The sequence below is a fragment of the Nasonia vitripennis genome, chromosome 2, assembly GCF_009193385.2.
Source record: "Nasonia vitripennis strain AsymCx chromosome 2, Nvit_psr_1.1, whole genome shotgun sequence".
Taxonomy (NCBI): Eukaryota; Metazoa; Arthropoda; class Insecta; order Hymenoptera; family Pteromalidae; genus Nasonia; species Nasonia vitripennis.
This window is the reverse complement of record NC_045758.1, coordinates 14,886,087-14,905,769: the sequence shown is the minus strand read 5'-3', so window position 1 is coordinate 14,905,769 and position 19,683 is coordinate 14,886,087. Positions and strand designations below refer to the sequence as shown.

General features: G+C 46.5%; 2 protein-coding genes across 9 annotated transcripts in view; one reads left to right on the top strand and one right to left on the bottom strand.

Annotated features, from left to right (window-relative positions):
* LOC100120281 (protein Fe65 homolog) overlaps nt 1-19,683 on the top strand; it is an 84,269-nt gene that overhangs the window by 1,563 nt on the left and 63,023 nt on the right. For all 8 annotated transcript variants that reach the window (XR_004344676.1, XR_001729379.3, XR_001729378.3 and 5 more), the window contains exon 2: nt 16,028-16,431. Coding sequence is in view for 2 of the 8 variants with exons in the window: in XM_001603889.6 (XP_001603939.2) it covers nt 16,125-16,431 (307 nt within the window). In the remaining 6 variants the exon portion in view is untranslated. The remainder of the gene's footprint in view (nt 1-16,027; nt 16,432-19,683) is intronic.
* Nucleotides 3,524-5,181, bottom strand: CYP336B1 (cytochrome P450 336B1). Its single transcript, NM_001172523.1, has one exon. The coding sequence runs from the start codon at nt 5,159-5,161 to the stop codon at nt 3,653-3,655; it is 1,509 nt and encodes a 502-aa protein (NP_001165994.1). The 5' UTR covers nt 5,162-5,181; the 3' UTR covers nt 3,524-3,652.

The window sequence follows — 19,683 nt, the reverse complement described above, 5'->3', positions numbered from 1 at the left end:
AGCATACAGCAGTAGTCTCAACCCCTCTTCGTCTTCTCTCAGGCGACAGGACGCAACAGCAGCTATAGGTCGTATACATATACCCAGAGACAGACAGACAGACTGAGACGCGCGCGCACACACACACGTAGACACGTATATAGAGCGCAAGGGATGGAAGAAGACGAGGGACACGACGAGGCAGCCTCCGTGTTCCAGAACGTGACTTGGTTGCAATATTTAAAAGGCACCAGCTCGACACGTCAATACTCCTCTCTCTCTCTCTCCTTCTCTCTCTCTCTCTCTCTCTCTCTCTCTCTCTCTCTCTCTCGGAGCAGCGCTGCTGTCTCGCTCCATTCGTTTCCGTGGCCCTCGACTCTTCCTGGCGGGCCATTTTATCCCCGAACGGAAGGAAAAGCGGCCCATGGCTGACCTTAACCCGAGACGCGCACAGACACCAACTCCTCCGTGCGCTCGCTCGCTCGGCGAATCCGATACCACTTGCGCTCTTGAGCTCCCTGCGATTTCCCTGTCATGATTCGAGATTTCGTCCGTCACCGTACCCGAGGCTTCTTCTTGCTCCATCCAAATGGATTCCGCCTACGCGCCGGCCCGCAAGCTCGCGCTCATCCTTCTTATTCGGATAAATCGCTTCTGCTCCTCTGCATTGAAATAGATTGTTTTTAACATAAATTCAAGCCAATGCTGATGAAAATAATTCGATCCGAGCAGTTTTTACAGTATTTAAACTTCCTTTCGAGAAAAAAGAAAAAAAGCTCACACGTATCCGATCGCAACACTATGCGAAGAGAGGGCATATAGGTGGAAAGCGAGTTAGCGAACCGATGGTACGTGAAATGAAGCTGGCACTGCATCGGCAGCAATCACTTATAACTCTGACAGTCGAATCGAGAGCAGCCAATGCTCCGTGAGCAAAAGAGCGAGAGAGATAGAGAAAGACACTCTCGTGCGCGCGCAATGAGCGGAGCTCTCTATTCCCCGAATGAATATGCGCTGGATTCGAGAAGATGGCGGGGATAAAAAAAGTTTATGAACTGAAGAGAGAAACGCAGCGCGCTAGATCAGGAAAAAGCATGACGGTGCTCGATGTATAATACTGTACTTGGTATTATAAAGATATGTTCATCTTTTTTGTAAATATTGACTCGATGAGTCGGAAACATTGTAGATATTTGAAGAAGTTTTAACTTCACGTGAGCTTTTTATGTTGATGCACGTCAGCTTTAACGTTGATCGATGTATTTTTGTGATTGTTATGTTTTTAGAGGTAATTTAATTTGGCAAATAAAGTTACAACGTAGCTGCATATAGCGATAGTGATTTTACAAAACAAATCGACGAGATTTTGTAACGCGTAAAAGTTTCAATAAATATATATAGTCAAGTTATGATATCTCATATATACATTTCGCATGTTATTGAAATTTTATAACTTGATACTTTTGCTGCAAAATGGCCGTACCAAAAGAAATATGTTTCGGCAAGTATTCAATTTTCGATTTTCCGACGTCTTTAACTTGTCTTTATATTCGTATTATGTTTACTCGCATCACATACTCGATGGGTGGGTATAGATATATATTAAGTACCCACTATTGTATTCATAATATTATTTCAAAAAGGCGTTTCTTTTTTGCATACGAAGTCTTCTTAACATTGAACATAAATTTGAATTTTAAAGAGCTTTCAAGCACGTGAGCTCATCGTTGACTATGATTATATGATTATATTGTTGTTATTCTTCAATGCCTTTAAAATTATATTGTTTTTTTCTAATGTTATGTAATGTTATGTATGTATTTGTAGTTCAGATTTTTTTTTTGTTATATTCATAAGTCTAACGCTGAATTTGAGTTAATGGAACTTTACGTAATAGCATAATTGACTAAGGTGTGAAAACATTGATTCCAATAAAAACGTTCATTATTCATAGTTGCGTTGATACTATTCATGACGTGCAATTGATTTGACATCGCTGCATTAATACTTATGCTGAGTCCCATACACTGCATTTATCATCCTTGACGATCAGATTATAGTTTTTAACTTACAAGGAAAATCTATTTTTATATCTGTAGCAGAATTTGGTCTATACGGAAAGATGCATTAATAAGAAAATTTTTGTTTACGCGAATTCAATTAAAACGTACAAAAAGTTTAGAAAACATAGCTTCACAGCTGAAAGTAAATTTGTTATTGCCTTTAACTGTTATTCAAGTTCAATAACGTAGTGCTACGCCGTAGTTTCGATTAATGAACTTGAACACGATGAAATAACAATGATACAGCACAACATAATTTGTATCCATGCAGCAATAATAGATTGCATCATTCGTTATCAAGACCCTTCGTATAGAAGCATGGATAATGGCGACTGGAATTAAAGAAAAATTTGATATGCATCGCGAGACCTCGTCACCTTCGAGTACCATGACGAAGATCGAGCACATTTTTACGCGGATCTCGTTCTGCTTCTCTCCCCTTTTTTTATTTGTTCCTTCTCTTCTTCAGTTTTTCTCCCGCGAAATATGGTCCCGCATTGTCGACTTTTTGCGTACAAAAACCCGCGTTGAGAACATGCAATTTTTTTCCTCGGGTTCATTCCTCTTGCTAGTCTGTGAAAAGCAATGTTGGATATACGAAAAATTTATAGTCCGTTATCTCACCCTACGCAGCAAGAGTAGCAAGCTCGCGCATGACTATCTGTTTTGTTATGAGTGCATACAAGGAAAATTTATAAGTCAACAAGACAAAAAAGAATTTTGATTATACCATAAGAATAGAGCTGATAAAGTTGTTTTTATAATATTGAAACGATTAAATAGTCGTGGGTAAAATGCAATGTGCGTTCAAAGCATTCGTGGTCTGCTGACGAGAAGACCAAGACTCGTGGCTCTGCTATCTCTCTTCGTATCCACACAGCCGTACTGTTTGGTGAATAGAAACGGTTTCCTAAGACGGTGCGGGAGAGGTGCCGCGGTGCGACATTGTGGACCGGCTGTTACGTGTATATGCCGGATGTCTGTATAAGCTTTTCCGCGGGCAAGAAGGGTTGCTACGTGTGCGCCTACGCTCTCTCTTATGTACACGGGAAGGAATACGCGAGCGTCTCAACTAGAGCGGAGGGATAAGGCCAGTTTATGTCCCTAGGAGGTCGTAAAGATACAGGGATGTTTCCCCCTTTCTTCCCTTGACCCTCTTGCCTCCCTCCCTCTCTCCACCTTTGCTTCTTATCCTTTCTGTATATCTTCGCGTGTATAAGTCTAGCCGGATGGTTACACCTACAGTTCGCATCATCCTCGTTTCGTTCGGCGTCGGCTTATGTGCTGTACTACACGCTCGTGTGCACAATCGAGCTTGCAAGAGAGATAGGGAAACACACGTGATGCGCTTTCTAGATCGCGTTATAAAAAATCGATTGGTTTAATGGACCTGAAGTAGTCTTCGTGTTCAGAGTTACTGCGATGCTTTCGAGTTTAAAGTGTCGCTTGTGGATGCATTGCATTTTTGTAAAATGCTGAAATAAGCTGTGTGATTTTTATTACAAACATGTTTTTTATTCACTAGTAGAAAACAATACATCGAATTTGTATGTGAAATCACTGTATTTTTTGTACAATTGTTTTGACAGAATGTCGAAGATTAATTTAATTTAGTCGGATAACTTTTTGAATCTTGCCCACCATCCCCCCTTCGGATATGTCAAAAATGATGTGGCATCCAATACCAATGGTTTTTTTGTTTTTGAAGATTGTTCTATTGAGTATCTCAAAAGTAACTTCACTATAGCAAGTTTAATTATCATGAGTGCTAACCGCATTCCAACACACATTCTAGGTCCTTCTCCAAATGGCATAAAGGTAAATTTATGGCGATTAGCTTGATTTTCAGGAGCGAAGCGTTCAGGGTCAAAGACGTCTGGTTCTGGCCAATAGTTACTGTCAAGGTGTAATCCTGTTAACGAAATGAAAACGCGGGTTCCTGGCTTGAGATTACACGTTATGCCGTCAAATCCTTTGAGAGTTATTTCCTCGGTACAGACTTTCATTAAAGTACCTGCCGGAGTTAGCAAACGCATAGATTCTTGTATCACCTGATCTAAGTAATTCATACTTTTCAAAAAGTCGTAATTTACTGCACCTCCCGATGCTTGCAATTTCGAGGATATATCTGTTCGTAATTTATTTTGAATATCCTTGTATTCGGATAGATAATAAATTACTATAGCCAAAGTCGTGCTCGACGTTTCATAAACATCGCCGTAGAAAATGATGGCATCAGCAATAATGCTGTCTATGTCATCGATTCCATTGGCCTCTATCGCGGATTGTAAGAAGTCTTTTGGAGCCACGTTCGATCGTTTTCTTTCCTTCAGGACCAACTTTATATTTTCTCTGAAGTAATTATCAGTGCTCTTTTCCATGATACCGATTCCTAATGCACTGCCGACCTCAGGAAAGTAAAAAAGCATTGCCTGTTTTAAAGCATTCATCAACGAGGGCTTAAGCAGTTTTCTGGCAATGACAGCAAAGGCCAGCCGGTCGGGATTATCTTCGTAGCTTTGACCTTGAATCGCAAAAGCGGCATTGGCAACAATTTCTCCAGTGTACTTCACGAAGAACTCTTTCAGTTCGCACTCAAAATAATCACCATTTTCTTTGATCTTCCTATCGTTGAACTGGCACATTTTTGAACACACTTCTTCAGCAATGACGAAAAGTTGTCGCAATTTGCTACCCGACAGATGATTAACGATTCTAGCTCTTCTTGTTTTCCAAAGATGTAGATCGGCCGTAAAGAATGGATTCTTCACCAAAATAGGATCGTTTTTTTCACTGAGATCAAAACCATTAACGTGGAACTTATTGAAACTAGTTTGAAAGATGGATTTCACTAATTCTGGATCTCTTACAAGCAATATTGGTTTTCGTAACAAAAACAGACCTATCATACTGGCATCGGTTTGTTGGTAAATTTTATGAACGAAGCTGATCAGACTTTCTTTGATAAAAAGGACGGGTAAAAAATGCCCAAAGAAAGGACGCGGATTTGGTACTGACGGCACATTTTGCTGTTTCCAATGATCAAAAGTCTTTGTACAGAACCAATACAGTATTGAAAGCGCTAAGATTGCAACGAGTAATAAACATGACAGATCCATTCTGCTGCTGCGGTTAAACTGAGACGGCGCGTGACAATAAATCTCGACGGACCAGTGTGAGTTACGCAACGACTCTGATACGATGAATCAACTATCGCACTCTTTCGCTTCATCCCACTTCATTTTAATATACGTTAAAAATATTGTGCGCTCTTTATGAATTCTAAATCTCCGAGTCGTATTATAATACGCCAAGGTTATATTCGTTTCTGCAGAGAAAAAAACTATTCAATAAAACAAAGATTCCACTTTTGGTTAACTGGTCGATCTTAATCCCCCCTATACTTAATCATTTAAAGCAATCGACATTATCTCGCTCGAAAAAGCTCGATGCCAGCAGTGCTGCAGTGCATTATAATAACAATAATACTCAAAACGAATTTATACCAGCAATTAACGCCTACTCGCGGGCTGAATATTGCCTGCGTAATGGATCACGCCCCGTTCATTTTGCCCGTATGCTTTCGGCCAAGAGTACGCGTACGAGATAATTCATTGCATCTGTTATGGCTAAGCACTGAAAGCTCCCGAGAAAACTTTTGGTGTTTCGGTATTTCTTCTTTACGAAAAAATTTTCCAGAATATTTTGCGTCTACATTTGTTTACTAAGGAGTGTTGAATATTCACGAGCGCAGTTTCTCGAAGATGAATTTGCAAAGTTGCATGTGAGTCAGAAATTAATAAATCGTTTCTGACATGGGTACATGCCTGTACAAAGTAGCAAATGGCCGTGTAGATATATGTTTTAAACAGCCCGTAGGGATCCGCCGTGGCAGAAGCGAGCAAGTAGGTCAGATTCATTGGCTCCACAGCGTTCTATGTCGCAGGTGAGAGATTCCGACATTGACTCTAATCGACATGCTAGCCTTTGAACGTCCACGCAGCGAATAACTGCGGAAATAATCAATGCCCAGGCCTCTTGGGCTCTGCAGGCGTGGACCGAAGCTAATGTTTATATAGAACTGAAAAAAAATCACAGTCGTTTCTGCTATAAAGTCCGGTAGTTTTAACCGTTCTGCCACCGTAACGAATGTTCAGTAAGAACAACAGTGTGCCACTGGTAGTTTTGGCGAGTCGCGACTCGTAAAATTGGTCGCTTATGCGGGACACCAGCAAAAACGACCGAATTGATTCTTAAAAACTGCTGAACTCTACGGTAATTTTGGGGAGTCTTCGTACAATGACGGATTACTGGTGCGAGTTCAGTTAAAATGGCTGTGTTTTTTTTTCAGTGTACGGCAGCTCATTTGACAGACAAAAAGTAGTGAAACAGAGATTTTGAGGAACACAAAAATAGCGAGAGTGAGTGAGGGAGAGAGAGAAAGGGATGAACAAAGACAGAGGGAATAAGCACACAACAAAGAGAGCCAGAAGGAGATGACAGGCTATCGATCGTACAGGTTAACGTGCAGAATATAATGGCCGCGTGTGCTCGCTCGCAGACATCTATATATATTTATTGGAAAGCGAGAGAGAGAGAGAGAGAGAGAGAGAGAGAGAGAGAGAGAGAGAGAGATGTGTGTATATAGGGAGGGCGGAATGGAAACAGAGGGACGCAAGAACAATGGGCAAGAGAGACTGCCTTTAGCAATAAAGGGCCAATGGAATAGCTCAGCGTATCCATCGTATCACGAGCCAAACCGGCCCATTTGCTTCTCACAACAGGCTGCTGCTACCGCTGCTGCTGCTGCTGCTGCTGCGCTTGTGGCCAAGACTCAATTATACCAGGACTGCGTGTACAGTATATGTATATTCCTGTGCCAAAGCAGACGCCGAGTCTTGTTATCTCTCGAACCTAGACAAACGCCTCTCCAGAAGTGACTTTAATTATGCAGGTCAAACAACCGTTTGCTCTCTGCGTTAATTCATTAACTCATGCACGATGCACCACTGTTTTGGATATTTTCATACATTTTCGCAAAGAAACTATACAGCTGAAAAGTAGCGCAAATCTTGCGTACACATCTAGCACGTGCTCTATTTTAAATAACGCGCGCGAGCTCGTCTGAAATTTTTGATGTAGGAGACAAGCGCGTATAAGGAAAATTGATGAAAATATGCAAAAGTACGTACTGCGGGCGTAACTTCATATCCCCGAGTAGTACACAGGGAACATCAAGTTCCGCGATAAGTTTTGTAATTTATCGCCGAGCTAGAAATTCTGATATTTGGAACAAAGCGCGTACGTACACACAAGTAAACTCCGCAGTAGAAAAGTTGAACAATAATTTAAGTTATACGACGCTGTAAAACACATGCATTGCTCGCGCTCGTGCGTATAGGAGTTGCACGTGTTTTAATATCCAGCACTTGGTAATTTTCTCGTTCTTAAAAACAATATCTCGCTCCGAAATATATTCTTTGAAGAAGAAAAAATAGCAGAAGAGGACATTACAGATCCTCAGCACCACAGAAGCTTTCTGCCTCCAAAAGACGATCGAAGAGATTATATGCAGGAAAGGGCGCACGAGCTGGGGAATTATTAGCGTAGGAAAGGGTTAATGCACCCGGCGCACTTGCCAGTTATCGAGGACTGAATTCCCAAGTAACGCTAAGTGGAACGCGAAGATAGACACTTGGAGTAGGAGGCGAGAAGAAGAAGAAGCAGCAGCAGCGCCAGGCAACAGAAGTTTGCCTGGGCTGCAGGCGTCGAGATTGTCGAGCGTTATAGGAATCTTCTCTCTCTTTCTCTCTCTCTCTCTCTCTCTCTCTCTCTCTCTCTCTCTCTCTCTCTCTCTTTCTCCCTCTTCGTCCTCCCGACTATACCTATTGGCACGTACTTCCGTCGACGTATTTTCTCGGATTATGGACTTTGAGCGGCCAACTTGATACTTTTCAGATCAATACAATTTACAAAGTAAGATAAAGCACTTGCGTTACCTCCATTCCATGTTGTTTGAGTGGAAAAGCTTTCTCGTTTCCGCCCATCAGTTTAATCTCCCGCTGAGATTATGAAACTTGGAAATCCAATCGTCTAGTATCCTTAATACCTGATAAAACTCGTCCAACAATTCACAGAGCGAACTCGGTGATAAATCGAAGATCCACTATCGACAGCTAGCAAGCTATAGCTAATACCCCCGCAGCTGTCCGTCAAACCTTCCATTAGTCCCGTTAATCGCATCAAATCTGGCTGCTGCAGCATCGCAGGGCTTAAGACCAACGTCGGTGCGCCGACATCATCCTCTTCCTGGCGCGGCGGCCTTTTTACAATATTCTCCCCGGGAAAAGGCGCTTATTTTGCTGCGCTACTCCCTCACCGTTCGTTCTATATCCCTCCCGTGAGAAAGAGAGGACTGCCGCGGCGCTATGCGGAATTTTTCGCGCCGAGCGTCATACATAAACGATGAGGAAAATCGAATTTTCACCGAAGGCCCGATATCTCCCTTTATCTCGCTCGCTCGCTCGCTTCTGCTCCATCATCAACAGTAGGTGGTGTAACTTCATTACTGGCGGGGGCGCATTAATAATGCCTCTGTGCCGCTGCCGCCGCCGCCGCCGCGCGCGCGCTTGGTACACAGCCTCACTCCCTCTTCCCCTCTGTTCTCTGTTCTCTGCGGCTGGGACGAAAAAGGGTGATGCTTTCTATGAAGATTCATTGATGCAATTAGGGGTAATTTTAGTGCCGGGCTATTTCCGTAAAAATTCAGATCGAACGCGCGCGCAAGCTTCATTGTAGGAGAGAGAATTGGATTGTGCAGCTTGATGGTTGAGCTTAATTCTTGAATTGGATTAAAATTGTCCCAAATTATACGGCGCGGGCCTTCGGCTTCCTTCTTATTTCGCGATTATTCGCTAAACTCGTTCGAATTGCACCGGCGGCATACCTCTAATTCCGATAGCTTTGTCGTTCTGCGCCCAGTGGAAAATTCATCCTTCCTTCTTTCTACTCTTCTTTCGGTCCTCTTTCCTATTGCAGCTGGATCTGTTCAAAGGAACTTTCTGTCAAAGGTTTTGCGAAAAAAAGCAAGAAAGCTATAGAGTATAATATATAGTTGAGCTAATTATATTAATGGATTTTCTGGTCAGTGCTTAATTCTTTCATGAATAATCTGAATTGGAAGCAGGAAAAAAGCTGAAACAACAAATTCGTTGCAAAAAGCACGACTAATACACGCATCGTGTCAAATTTTTCCCACCCCGCGCGAGCGATGCAGCGGAGCTCTACACTGCTGCAAGAGGCGGCTGGAAAATATATTACGCAGCGCGCACACTTTAACGGCCAGTAATTATCGCCGTCGGTGGTACAAGCCCTCGCGCGCTCGGATTCGTTTCCCTCCGCAGCGCCAGCCACTGCAGCGGTGGCAGAGAAAGAAGGCGCTTCGTTAAATTGCGAGTAATTACCGCGAGCGAGCCCCGCGATTGCGCGCTTAAAAGGACGCGGGAGTCTCGTGCCGCATATATATATACAATATATATATATATATATATATATATATATATATATATATATATATATATATATATATATATATATATATATATATATATTTGCGTGAAGTCGACGACGGAAACTCGTCCCGAGGAGGAAGTGAGAGACGGGGCTGTGATTTGTTTGGCGGATAATTCGAGAGAGAGAGAGAGAGGGGGGGACCTCCCCTGACTTCTACGCCGGGAGTTGAGTGTGAATTGAATACATAGTTTTTCACTTGTGTAATCGACGGTCACTGAACTTTCAGTTTTTATGTGCAAAGAAAAGAAAAATGTTACCATCCGTCGTTTCGACTACAAACCCAATTATATATAGCGTGATCGTAATTACGCATAATTATCCGCACCTCTGCAGACAATGGCCCCCTCAAGGATAATCAGAGAGAGAATCGCACTAGGAGAGGGTGCAGCGAACTGCAGTAGGCGCTAACTGCAGGGGACGGATTTATAACGACGAGGCGCCGAGAGCAGTTTCAAAAGGAATCGAGTGGGAAGGCGCTCGCGCGCGTAAAAAAGACGCCGGGGACGGCGCAAAATATCGAAAGAGAATGAGCGAGTGCTGCACAAGCGAGAGTGGCTCGGAGCTTCGAGTGCCGCGACTGCGTTTATTGTTTCAAGTGCAGAGGCTCTCGTCTCCTGTGTATGTATGTACCCGATCGCATACGTTCGTCGATTTGCTGCTGTATAGCTGCGAGGGTGGAATATTTTCGTTGGGTGCTCGCCAGGAGCGATCGATTCGCGCGCGCTTGTAAGAACCGCTTATGCGCGTCTGTGTAAACTAGACCAAGCCCTCTCGACTCTCTTTCTTCGAATCGTCCGCTGATCACGCATTCATTTTATATAGCTTTCGCATATAGCTTTCGCTCTATATAGCTGTAAGAAGAAAGCCTCGATCGATTATTATACATCGCCATTATTATACGTCCGATGTCGCAATTCATTTCCCAGCTGCGCTCTTCAACTCACTGCACGGCGCTCTCGACTTCGCTCTCGAAGGTTCAGCGAATCTCGCGCGACGAGTGTGCAGCAAGTGCATGTAGGACACACATCGGGGGGAAAGAGCAGCCTCGCGCGTCTGCAAGCTTTGCAGTCGTTGGAGCTCTACGGACTCCTTGACCTACTGCAGTGCCGGCTTCTTCGCTCTCTTCAGCACCTCCTCCGCCTTCTTTCTTTCTCTCTCCCACCCCCACACGGTTAACTTCCTCTTCATTTGGAGCCGCTTGACTCTCACGCAGTCCTCGTGTGCATACGAGATGCGCCGCCGAGCGCACGCTGAATATAACCTTGAATGCAGCGCGCAAAAGAGAACCGTGAGGAGAGTTGCATCCAAAATTGCAACAGATTTGCCGTGAGTCGTGCGGCAGACGTGTACACAGGGCGAATTTCGAGACGAATTTCGAGACACTACACTACACTACTCTCCTTTCTCTCCGTTGGAGCTTTTGACTTGGCTATGCTGCCGCTGCTTTTCCCTCGAGAGATGCACGCGGCTTTGAGCACAGCTTCGAGAGAGATAGACGTAGTCGAGTCTATACCGGGTTACTCGGCTCTGCGGCTGCTGCTGTTACTGCTGATGATGCTTTTCAGAGCCCGTCTCGCTCTTTCTTATCGGCCGGAGCGCGCGAGGCTCATTTTTGCGATGAATATACATGCGCAGCTGCAGTGGCTAAACGAGCCGTGTCTCTTTTTTCGTTGGATTTATCGAAAAGCTGATTCGGCATTTGGAAATGCGCTCTGGTTTCGTTTTTGCTTATAAACCGAAAAACGAGGTCGCGCGCAGGGTATTTCGAGGATTCCACTCTTATGTAACTCAATATGTATAGTACACTCCGCTGAGTATAAGTAGTAACAGATGGGTTCGGTGTGGCGGCAACCGCCACTATCCTATACACGCGATAATTCTATACGTTCACCTCGCGCACAAAGCGATTAATTGCGATACATATATCCATCAGCGAGAGTCACGTCCGATTGCACCCGATCAAATCAGTCGTTCAGCGCCGCCTATATGCGCAACATTCCTCCAATCAGAGCTCGCTCGGTTAGACTCCCCCAGAGAAATGCACATAGGGGTAAATCGCGCACACGCGAGCATCGCTCATTTGGAACGACGTTTACGCGCTTTCTCTCTCCCAAGCGCGAATCAAGTCTCTCGAAAAGATAATTTATAATCCTCGAGCCGCTCGCGGTACGACGTTTTTAACGCGCGCGCGTCACGCTGCAGTTATATCGCACACTCTTGTCGCGTTGACGTGCACGTATATATATTATCACAGACACACACGTCTGCAATGCGAGCAGCGAAGACGAGTCAACGATAAGAGTCCGCCAAGCCGTACTACGATGCATAGCGTCCGAATGCATCGTAGACGTTAGCTCAGTGGTTAGAGCTCCCGCTTGTTAATTTCGGGGTCCGCGGTTCAAGCCTGCGTCTACTCTTTTTCACTTTCCGACTCGCCTCCTCTCCGTTCGTTACAATATATATATATATATATATATATATATATATATATATATATATATATATATATATATATATATATATATACATATAGATATGTATAACGAGAGGCGTTCCGCACATGCCACTCGTGCGCGCGCGAGAAGCGTCGTCGTCGCTGAGGCTCTTATCTGGCGCGCCTGCAGCTGATCTGCCAGCCGTAATTGCGTCGCGAGATGTGCTCGCGTATGCAGTGGCTCTGCCTCTCTCGTTTGCCTTCGCGTGTATGGGTAATGCCATGTGCGAACGACGTGTCTATACGAATACTGATGCAGTGTGGCGGATGGAAGATTTTTTTGAAAAGGTTTCGAAAATCGTTTCGCGCAGACATTGCCGATTACATGGAACTGCGGCTCCTATATAATACGTGTAAGCGTATCCGGATCTCGGCTATAGGGTTATTTCTCGAGCCCGCCGATCTTAAACTTGCTCTCAAAGTGCTCGTGCGAAAGCTGTAACCCTGTACATATAATTACGAGCGTTTATGCTATCCGGGCTTGTCTTACCTGAGAGCTGCACGAGTTAACCGATCGTTCGCCTCCGCGATTATCCGATATACCGTAATACACGAAATCTCCTTTTTTTTCAACAAAATATATGGAAGCCCATGGAATCTTCGAACTCCAGAGCGCAGAATGAGCCAGCAGTTGCGAACCCCTGCCGGCGCCAGGTTGGCTGTGTGTGGTGCCCGACGCGCGCGCTCGCGATCAATCAACCTACCGGCGGCTACAGCCCCTTTCCCTTTCCGCATATACATATACTCTGCTTGCGGCGCTCACCTGCAGCAGCAGCAGCCCTCGCACGTCGATGGCGAAACGGCCGAGTGAATCGCGCTTAAAGACATTCCCCCTGTGCTGTAACAAAGACGCGACTATGTGTCTATATATATATATATATATATAGCTACAAGTGCCGCGTGGCTTCCGCATTTGCGCGCGGGATTTATGAGCCGGCCGAGCTACGTCGCGCGACACTACGCTCAGTAATACCCCGCGCGCCTTTTGTTCTCTACACCGGGCGTAGGTAGGTGTGTACCGTATAGGTATGACCGATATTGAAACTCGGCTGATTCCGGCGCTAGAATCTCGTTCGCGCGCATCAGCTCTCGGACTTTTATCTACACACTGCACAGGTGCTTTCTGTATATGTACGGGAAAGCTGCTTTATATTCCGGATCGATGCACTTGTTCCGCGTGTGTGTATGATTTATCACGGGCCGCTTGCAAGCGAGAGAGAGAGAGAGAGAGAGAGAGAGAGAGAGAGAGAGAGAGAGAGAGAGAGAGAGCCTCTTTGCTTATTTACACGATTTTCCGCGCTTCGTGCCGCCGCTGGCGCGAGAGACAAACTGCGCAACTCTCGAGGCAAACTTTGTATCCGATCCGCTGAAATCTTCATAACTCGAGTTCGCCGCGCGAGCTTTCGCTCTTTCTCTCGCTCAAAAAGTTTGGAATATTTTAAGAGCTCGCAGCGCCTTGTCGCGTCTACAATTAGAGGAAAGAGTATGGAAAAAGGAGATATTATTCGGGTCGTCGAACCGATGAAAGCTCGGAGGGTATTATATACGCGCAAGCTCGTCATTAATCTCGAATCGACTGCGGCGCTATACGAATTAAAGCCTGGATATATAGCCTTTGAAGGCTAATTACACAACGCTGACTCCCTTTACACGCGCGATCTCTCACTCTCGTGATCGAATGGATGAGAGCTTGCGCGCGTTGATAACGCCCACGTACAGGCGCGCGGCGAGTATGAATGCGTCGCGTGTGGCGCTTGAATAATTGACCTCGGATGATTAGGAGCTCCGTCGTCATAATGGGACACACAATGCGTCCGAGCTCGATTTTCCCTCTCTCGCTCTTTGCGCATTATGGGGCGTAACGATTCGGCAACGAGGCTGCTCGATTTTACACGCCCACTGACCTAAACTCCGAATTTGCGTATTGTATTATCATCCGTAATATCTTCCGATCGGTCTCTGGGATTGAGTGGAGAATAGCTGGAAGAGGAAGGTTTGAGGAGTATATTACAAACTCGTGTTCCAAAAGTTATAATCGATGCAGATGTATACCGCCAATCATCCAGCGAACGCGCGTGAATTTCCGAAAAGTTCGCCGCTCGATTGCACGCCCACACCCACACACACATCAGCGAGAGGAGAAGAAATAACGGAAGAGACTCGACGCTGCCGCAGACACACAGAGGTAAAATCTCATTTGGCCAAGGGCGGCCGCGCGGCGGGGGATACAATTACGTCGAGTTTGTTGGCTTTACGAGCCAACGACGCCGACCAAAACATCTAAATCACGTCTCCGGCTCTCTCTCCCTCTCTCTCTCTCTCTCTCTCTCTCCTCCTCCTCCTCTGCAGCGGAGAGCAGTATAGAGAGTCCCTGTGTGTGATCCGCGATGGGCATTACGTCGCTGTCGCTGCAGAGACCCGAAATGGGATCGAGCTGCGCGCGGCAGAGGGGTGTGAGCACTTTAGTCTCGCTTCCTTCGGGCCGAGGGTTTATGAACTCTTCTTCCTTGACGGGCTTTTTTTCTGCACTCTCTATAGCCACGCGCGTCTTCTTCTTTATTGCGAGACAGTCGCTTAACTCTCGAAAAAAAACCAGTCGTTCGACGTTTTTCATCAGCGACCGAGTCGATGAATATTGCGCAATGAAAGCTGCGCGTCGAGGCTAAAAGCAGCGGCGCCGGAGTAATTCCATACACGAGGAAAGTGATAAGAGCGCGGGGATTTGGAAAGAGAAAGAAAGAAGCGTGGTAGGAAAAGGCACTATAAGAACGAAGGGCCGCTATACGCGCGCAACGGGCAAGCGGTGCAGCGCGCGCGGTATAAGGCCGCTATATGGCCGGGGCAGACGTGTAACGCCGCCGTTAAATTAAGTGAAATGGAGCGGTGCAACGAGAGAGCCCCGCGCGCGCGCGAGTTAAGGAGCCGTCGAGGAGGAGAAAACGTAACGTCGGTTCCCAACCCGCCGCGGCAGCGGTATACTGCTTCTCTTTCTTTTGTGTTTGCCGTTGTTCTCTGAAGAATAGGCTGCCGCCGGACGATCGGAAAATCGATGATCGAGGACACACATATAGCGCGAGGGAATTCTTTCGAGTTCGAGATCGTTACGTCCGAACGTGAGGCGTTTTCGCGTGTAACTCTAAAATCGGCGATTTTGTTTTGCGTCCCGATATCGCCAGCGCGAAACTATTATATCGACGCTGTACACTACGGCTGTTCAATTTTCCAAGTATGATCGGTAGCGAGTCCGAAAAGGATCGGCAAATATTTAACGACGCCGCTGCGCTGTTCGAATTATCCTCGGAAAGCGAGATGCCGCCCGGTGCAAGCCAACTCTCGGCGCACTGGGAATTATAGCCGGCCGGGCCGTCTCTGACAAATGGCACGTACAGCCTGCGGATAACATCCCGCGTCGAGCGCATATCGCGGCGACTTCGATGGCTAATTGCTCGTGTCGTTTTTACGATATGGAAAATTTAAACATTCAGTCCGCGAGTTTTTATTGTAAAAGAAATTTATGCGGAATTTGATTTGAATTCGAAAAATATGGATGTTTCTGTTTGCTATTTTGAGTCTCTTGATTGATCCATTCAAAGTGCATGGCGAAGTTTGATTTGAAAATTAGAGAGTAACCTACTGTATAATACTGAATATCTCGAAAGACGTTGACATGATTATTATTGTTGATAGCTTTATCATGACCTTGAAATTTGTATACATGGACGGGTTATTGGGGAGGTGCTGACGTACAATCAACGTCCTTTAGTTTCAAGTGATACTTCTCTTTTCAAAGATGGCGCAGCATATGAATTCCTAACCTCAAAAAAGGAACCTTTTAGAGTATAGTGCACTAAAAAATGTCATAAAAATATAATCTCATGTACATATCGTAAACAATAAAGAAGGCTTTTTTAACCGACAGGTTGAAGGACAGCGTCCCGAAGAAAAGGCTCCTTGTCATTGCATCGGACAGTACAGCGTGGCAGAGTAGAGGGCGTGGGTAGCGCTGGGGCGGCCCTATGTTGTGCGGCGAGCTGGTGAACGGCGGGCTCGCGAGTGCAGGTGCGGTAACGGTGCCTTGCGGACTCGGTCTCTGGCTGCCTGGCTGCCTCAGGGCCGGCTTGAGTCCTAGGCCGTTGACCGGCTCGCCTTATCTGCCGATACTGGTCGAACTACTGGCCGCGGCTTATCTCGAGGAACTGAGGCTCGCGGCCGCGGCCGACGAGTCCAACGCCGGCCACTGCATGGACACCATCAACAATCGCAACGCCAGCGTCAACGAGCTCGAGCTGCAGCTCCAGGACATCGACGAGGACGTGCTGCTCGGTAAGCAAACGTTACTGTCTGTCGCTTAAATTGCGATACCTATATTTTTATTTTAAAAACGAAAAAACCCGACGAGTCGCGCCCGACCGATGCGATAATAAAAGCAAACAAGTCCCGTAATGGAAAGTCAATAGCAGCACTGCAGTGTGCGCGAGTTCGCGCGGCGTCGAGTTTGCCGAACTAATTATTCGCCCTGGCCTGGAATGAAATTGTTTTTCATTCGTACACACACACGCCCGGCGTGTACTCTTATGAAAACGTAAAATTCCCTACTTTGTCCTCGGCTTATTCCCTATAACGACAAAAATTCTATTCACACGCTGCAGTTTCATTAGAGCACGAATAGCATTCGAGGACGCCGACGTCCTTTGATCTCAGGCAATCCTCGATTCAGAAAAATAAATCTCTCGAAAAATCGCTTTAATCTGCGCAGAGCCACGAGTTTCTGAAAAGAAGCGCACCCGCGCGAGCTTGCAAAGAGATAACGACGCTTCGCAAGCCCAAAAAGCGATACCAGCATGTGTGCATACGTCCCACGAATTAATTCACGGCTAACGAGGTCCCTTTCCGCGTATACACGGTCGAAGGGAGGAGCAAACGCGCGGAAAGGAGCCCTAGTCAAACGCTCTCATATCGAACGCGCAGACGCATGAAGAAAAAGAACTCGTTTAGCTCGGCAGCTGATTCGCGAAAGGCGAGCTGCTGTGGGTCCCGGATACATAAATTCCAGCGCGCGACTGCAGCGCGACGAGGAAGAGAGGAGCTAGCACACGCAGGGAGCGCAAGAGAGCAGAGCAGAAAGACAGACAGATAGAGAGATGAGTCTCGAGCGGCGCTTGCGGCCTGACGCAGCAAACGGGGAAAATAATGCCAGGAGCCGCGCGCGCGGCATTGTGCAGCCCTGTTTTCCGTCTCGCTTCATCCCACTTTGTCATGAGAGCCACTCGCATTTTCCCTATACACTACGCGCGATGCGCCGCGGACGAGCGTTTGTTTTCGCTCCCGCTGCGTACATGTCGGCGTGTGTGTACGCGCGGAGGCATTGTCGACTTTTAACGAGAGAGAGAGAGCTTGCAACCCTTCTCCTTTTTTGCAGGCGACGTTCGTCCCCGGATTTCGCGTTTACATCGGCATGAGACGCGGAAGCGGCGCTCGCGTGTGCTCTTCACCGCTGCAAATGGCGGAGGCAATTACTCGCGTATTTCGAGGGTGAAATTTTTCTCTCTCGCAGCTTTTTGCAGAGTTTTTTCGATCAGAGAGCCTCGTCATGCTTTGAAAGTCGGTGTTGTTGTTGCTGCCGGGCTTTCGTCGCTCTTCTCGCGTACATAAATATGTACATGATTGCCAGAGCCGTCGTTGTTACGGCTTTACGCGCCAGTGAAAATAAACAACAACGCGAACAACAAACAGCTGCCTCGAGTCGTGCTGCCGTATTTCAATCCGGAAAATATGCCGTTAGCCAGCACGGGAAATACGAGAAGGATTAAACGCGCCGTTTCAAATAAGCCCTTCGCGAAATAACGCCTCCCGATCTCTCGGAACATAGAGTACAATACCGTAGTCGTAGACAATGAAGCGAATCCGTAGCAGAAGCCTACTTAATTCCCGAAGACGTCGCGACTTTTTTCTCCGTGTCTTCTCGGCTCATTGCGGGAGGCGAGGGCAGGCCGGCTCGCCTCTTGGCACTCGATTCTCGCGGTAAATTCGAAGGGCGGCCGGCAACCACTCTAAATCTTGATAAACACCACGGGGGATTGTTAACGGGTTCCGTTATTTCGCGAACGGTCGTAGAAGAGCGAGCGAGAGAGAGAGAGAGAGAGAGAGAGAGAGAGAGAGAGAGAGAGAGAGAGAGAGAGAGTGATAGAGCTTGAAGCGACGCCCTGGAAAACTGCTGAAAAACAAGAGTCGAATGAAAGGGAGAAAGGAGAGCAGAATTGGACTGGGTCCAGAACATCGCGCCATCCCTTCCCTCCCGAGGCTCCACGCGCGGAACAATCGTTATTCGGTAGCAGACGTTGACGATATTTCGGCGGATTATTCAGTGTTAGAGCTTGGAAAAAAACTCGAAGCGCGAGGTCACGGAAAATATATAGCCGATGTAATTAGGAAGAGGGCTATTGTTGGATGCGAGATGAGCAGAGCCACGTAAGCGTGTCACACGTAGGTCTGCTGTCCTTGTGCCAGGATCTCGAGTGCCGGTCGTGTTGATTCGAGATGCTTATCGACTGTTTGTTCCTTCCTAATTAACAACGGCCGATCAATATTTGCAACGCTCGAATGTATAGGTACGCCGAGAATAGACGTATCCGTCGTGGATTTCACAATTTCGACTTTCGATTTAAGTACACGTTAATCAATCAATCCGAATCTGTAATATAGTTCAACGAGAGTATTGGCGCAATACGAATTCAATAAAAGTATACACACAGCGCTCGACCCCGAAGAATTAATGAGTCCGCTCGAAGAAGTGCGCCGGCGATATATAGGAGAAACACTCGGCGCGAATCGGGAGAAATCGGTAACGCAATAACGTTTCAATTCAAGGACGGATATTGCACGAGCTGCGACTCGAGCGATTCCCTTCCGCTCGGCCGAGTCCGGCCATTCTCTGCGAATTTCCTTCATTAAGCGTCCAAGGACTCGATCAAAGTTCGATTCTCGATCCCCCGGACCGCTGCATCGCGCAAGGAGCAATTTTATCAGTTCTCGCGCGCGAAAGTTCCGAGTGCTCGTGGCTCGCGTTCTCTCGGAACTTCTTACCGAGAGAGTCGCATAAATTTCCTCGATTATAATGAATCATACCCTCGAACTTTCCTGCACCAATATCCCGCTGATGCCTATGCTCTTTCTCTCTCGCCCTCTGATTTACCGATTCGAGAACGCTCTTCTCCTTGCATAAATTTCGTCGGCTTCACATCACGCATAGGCGCCGATTGTTTCCCGTCACGTGCAAATCGGCAATATTGAGAGCATTTCGCGTCATTATCCATCACGTAACAGCCTCTCTCCGTGCACAATAAAACCCGGCGAACAAAAAGCTCGACAAAAATTCCGGATGGAATCCAACGACGCTTTGGCTCACAATGGCCGGCAGCGAAGTTCAACGATATTCGCCGGTGTATTACGCCCCGGATGCTGAATTGTTCCGCCGCGTATGCGTGAACGTATAGAGTATATACTTTCTCTCGTCGGTGCGACGAGGGGAAAGTTTATTTTCCGCGTCCGCGCGCGCGCTGCAGCGGAAAAATATAA

Coding starts and splice junctions, on each gene's coding strand:
- CYP336B1 (NM_001172523.1), bottom strand. CDS start 5,161: ATGGATCTGTCATGTTTATTACTCGTTGCAATCTTAGCGCTTTCAATA.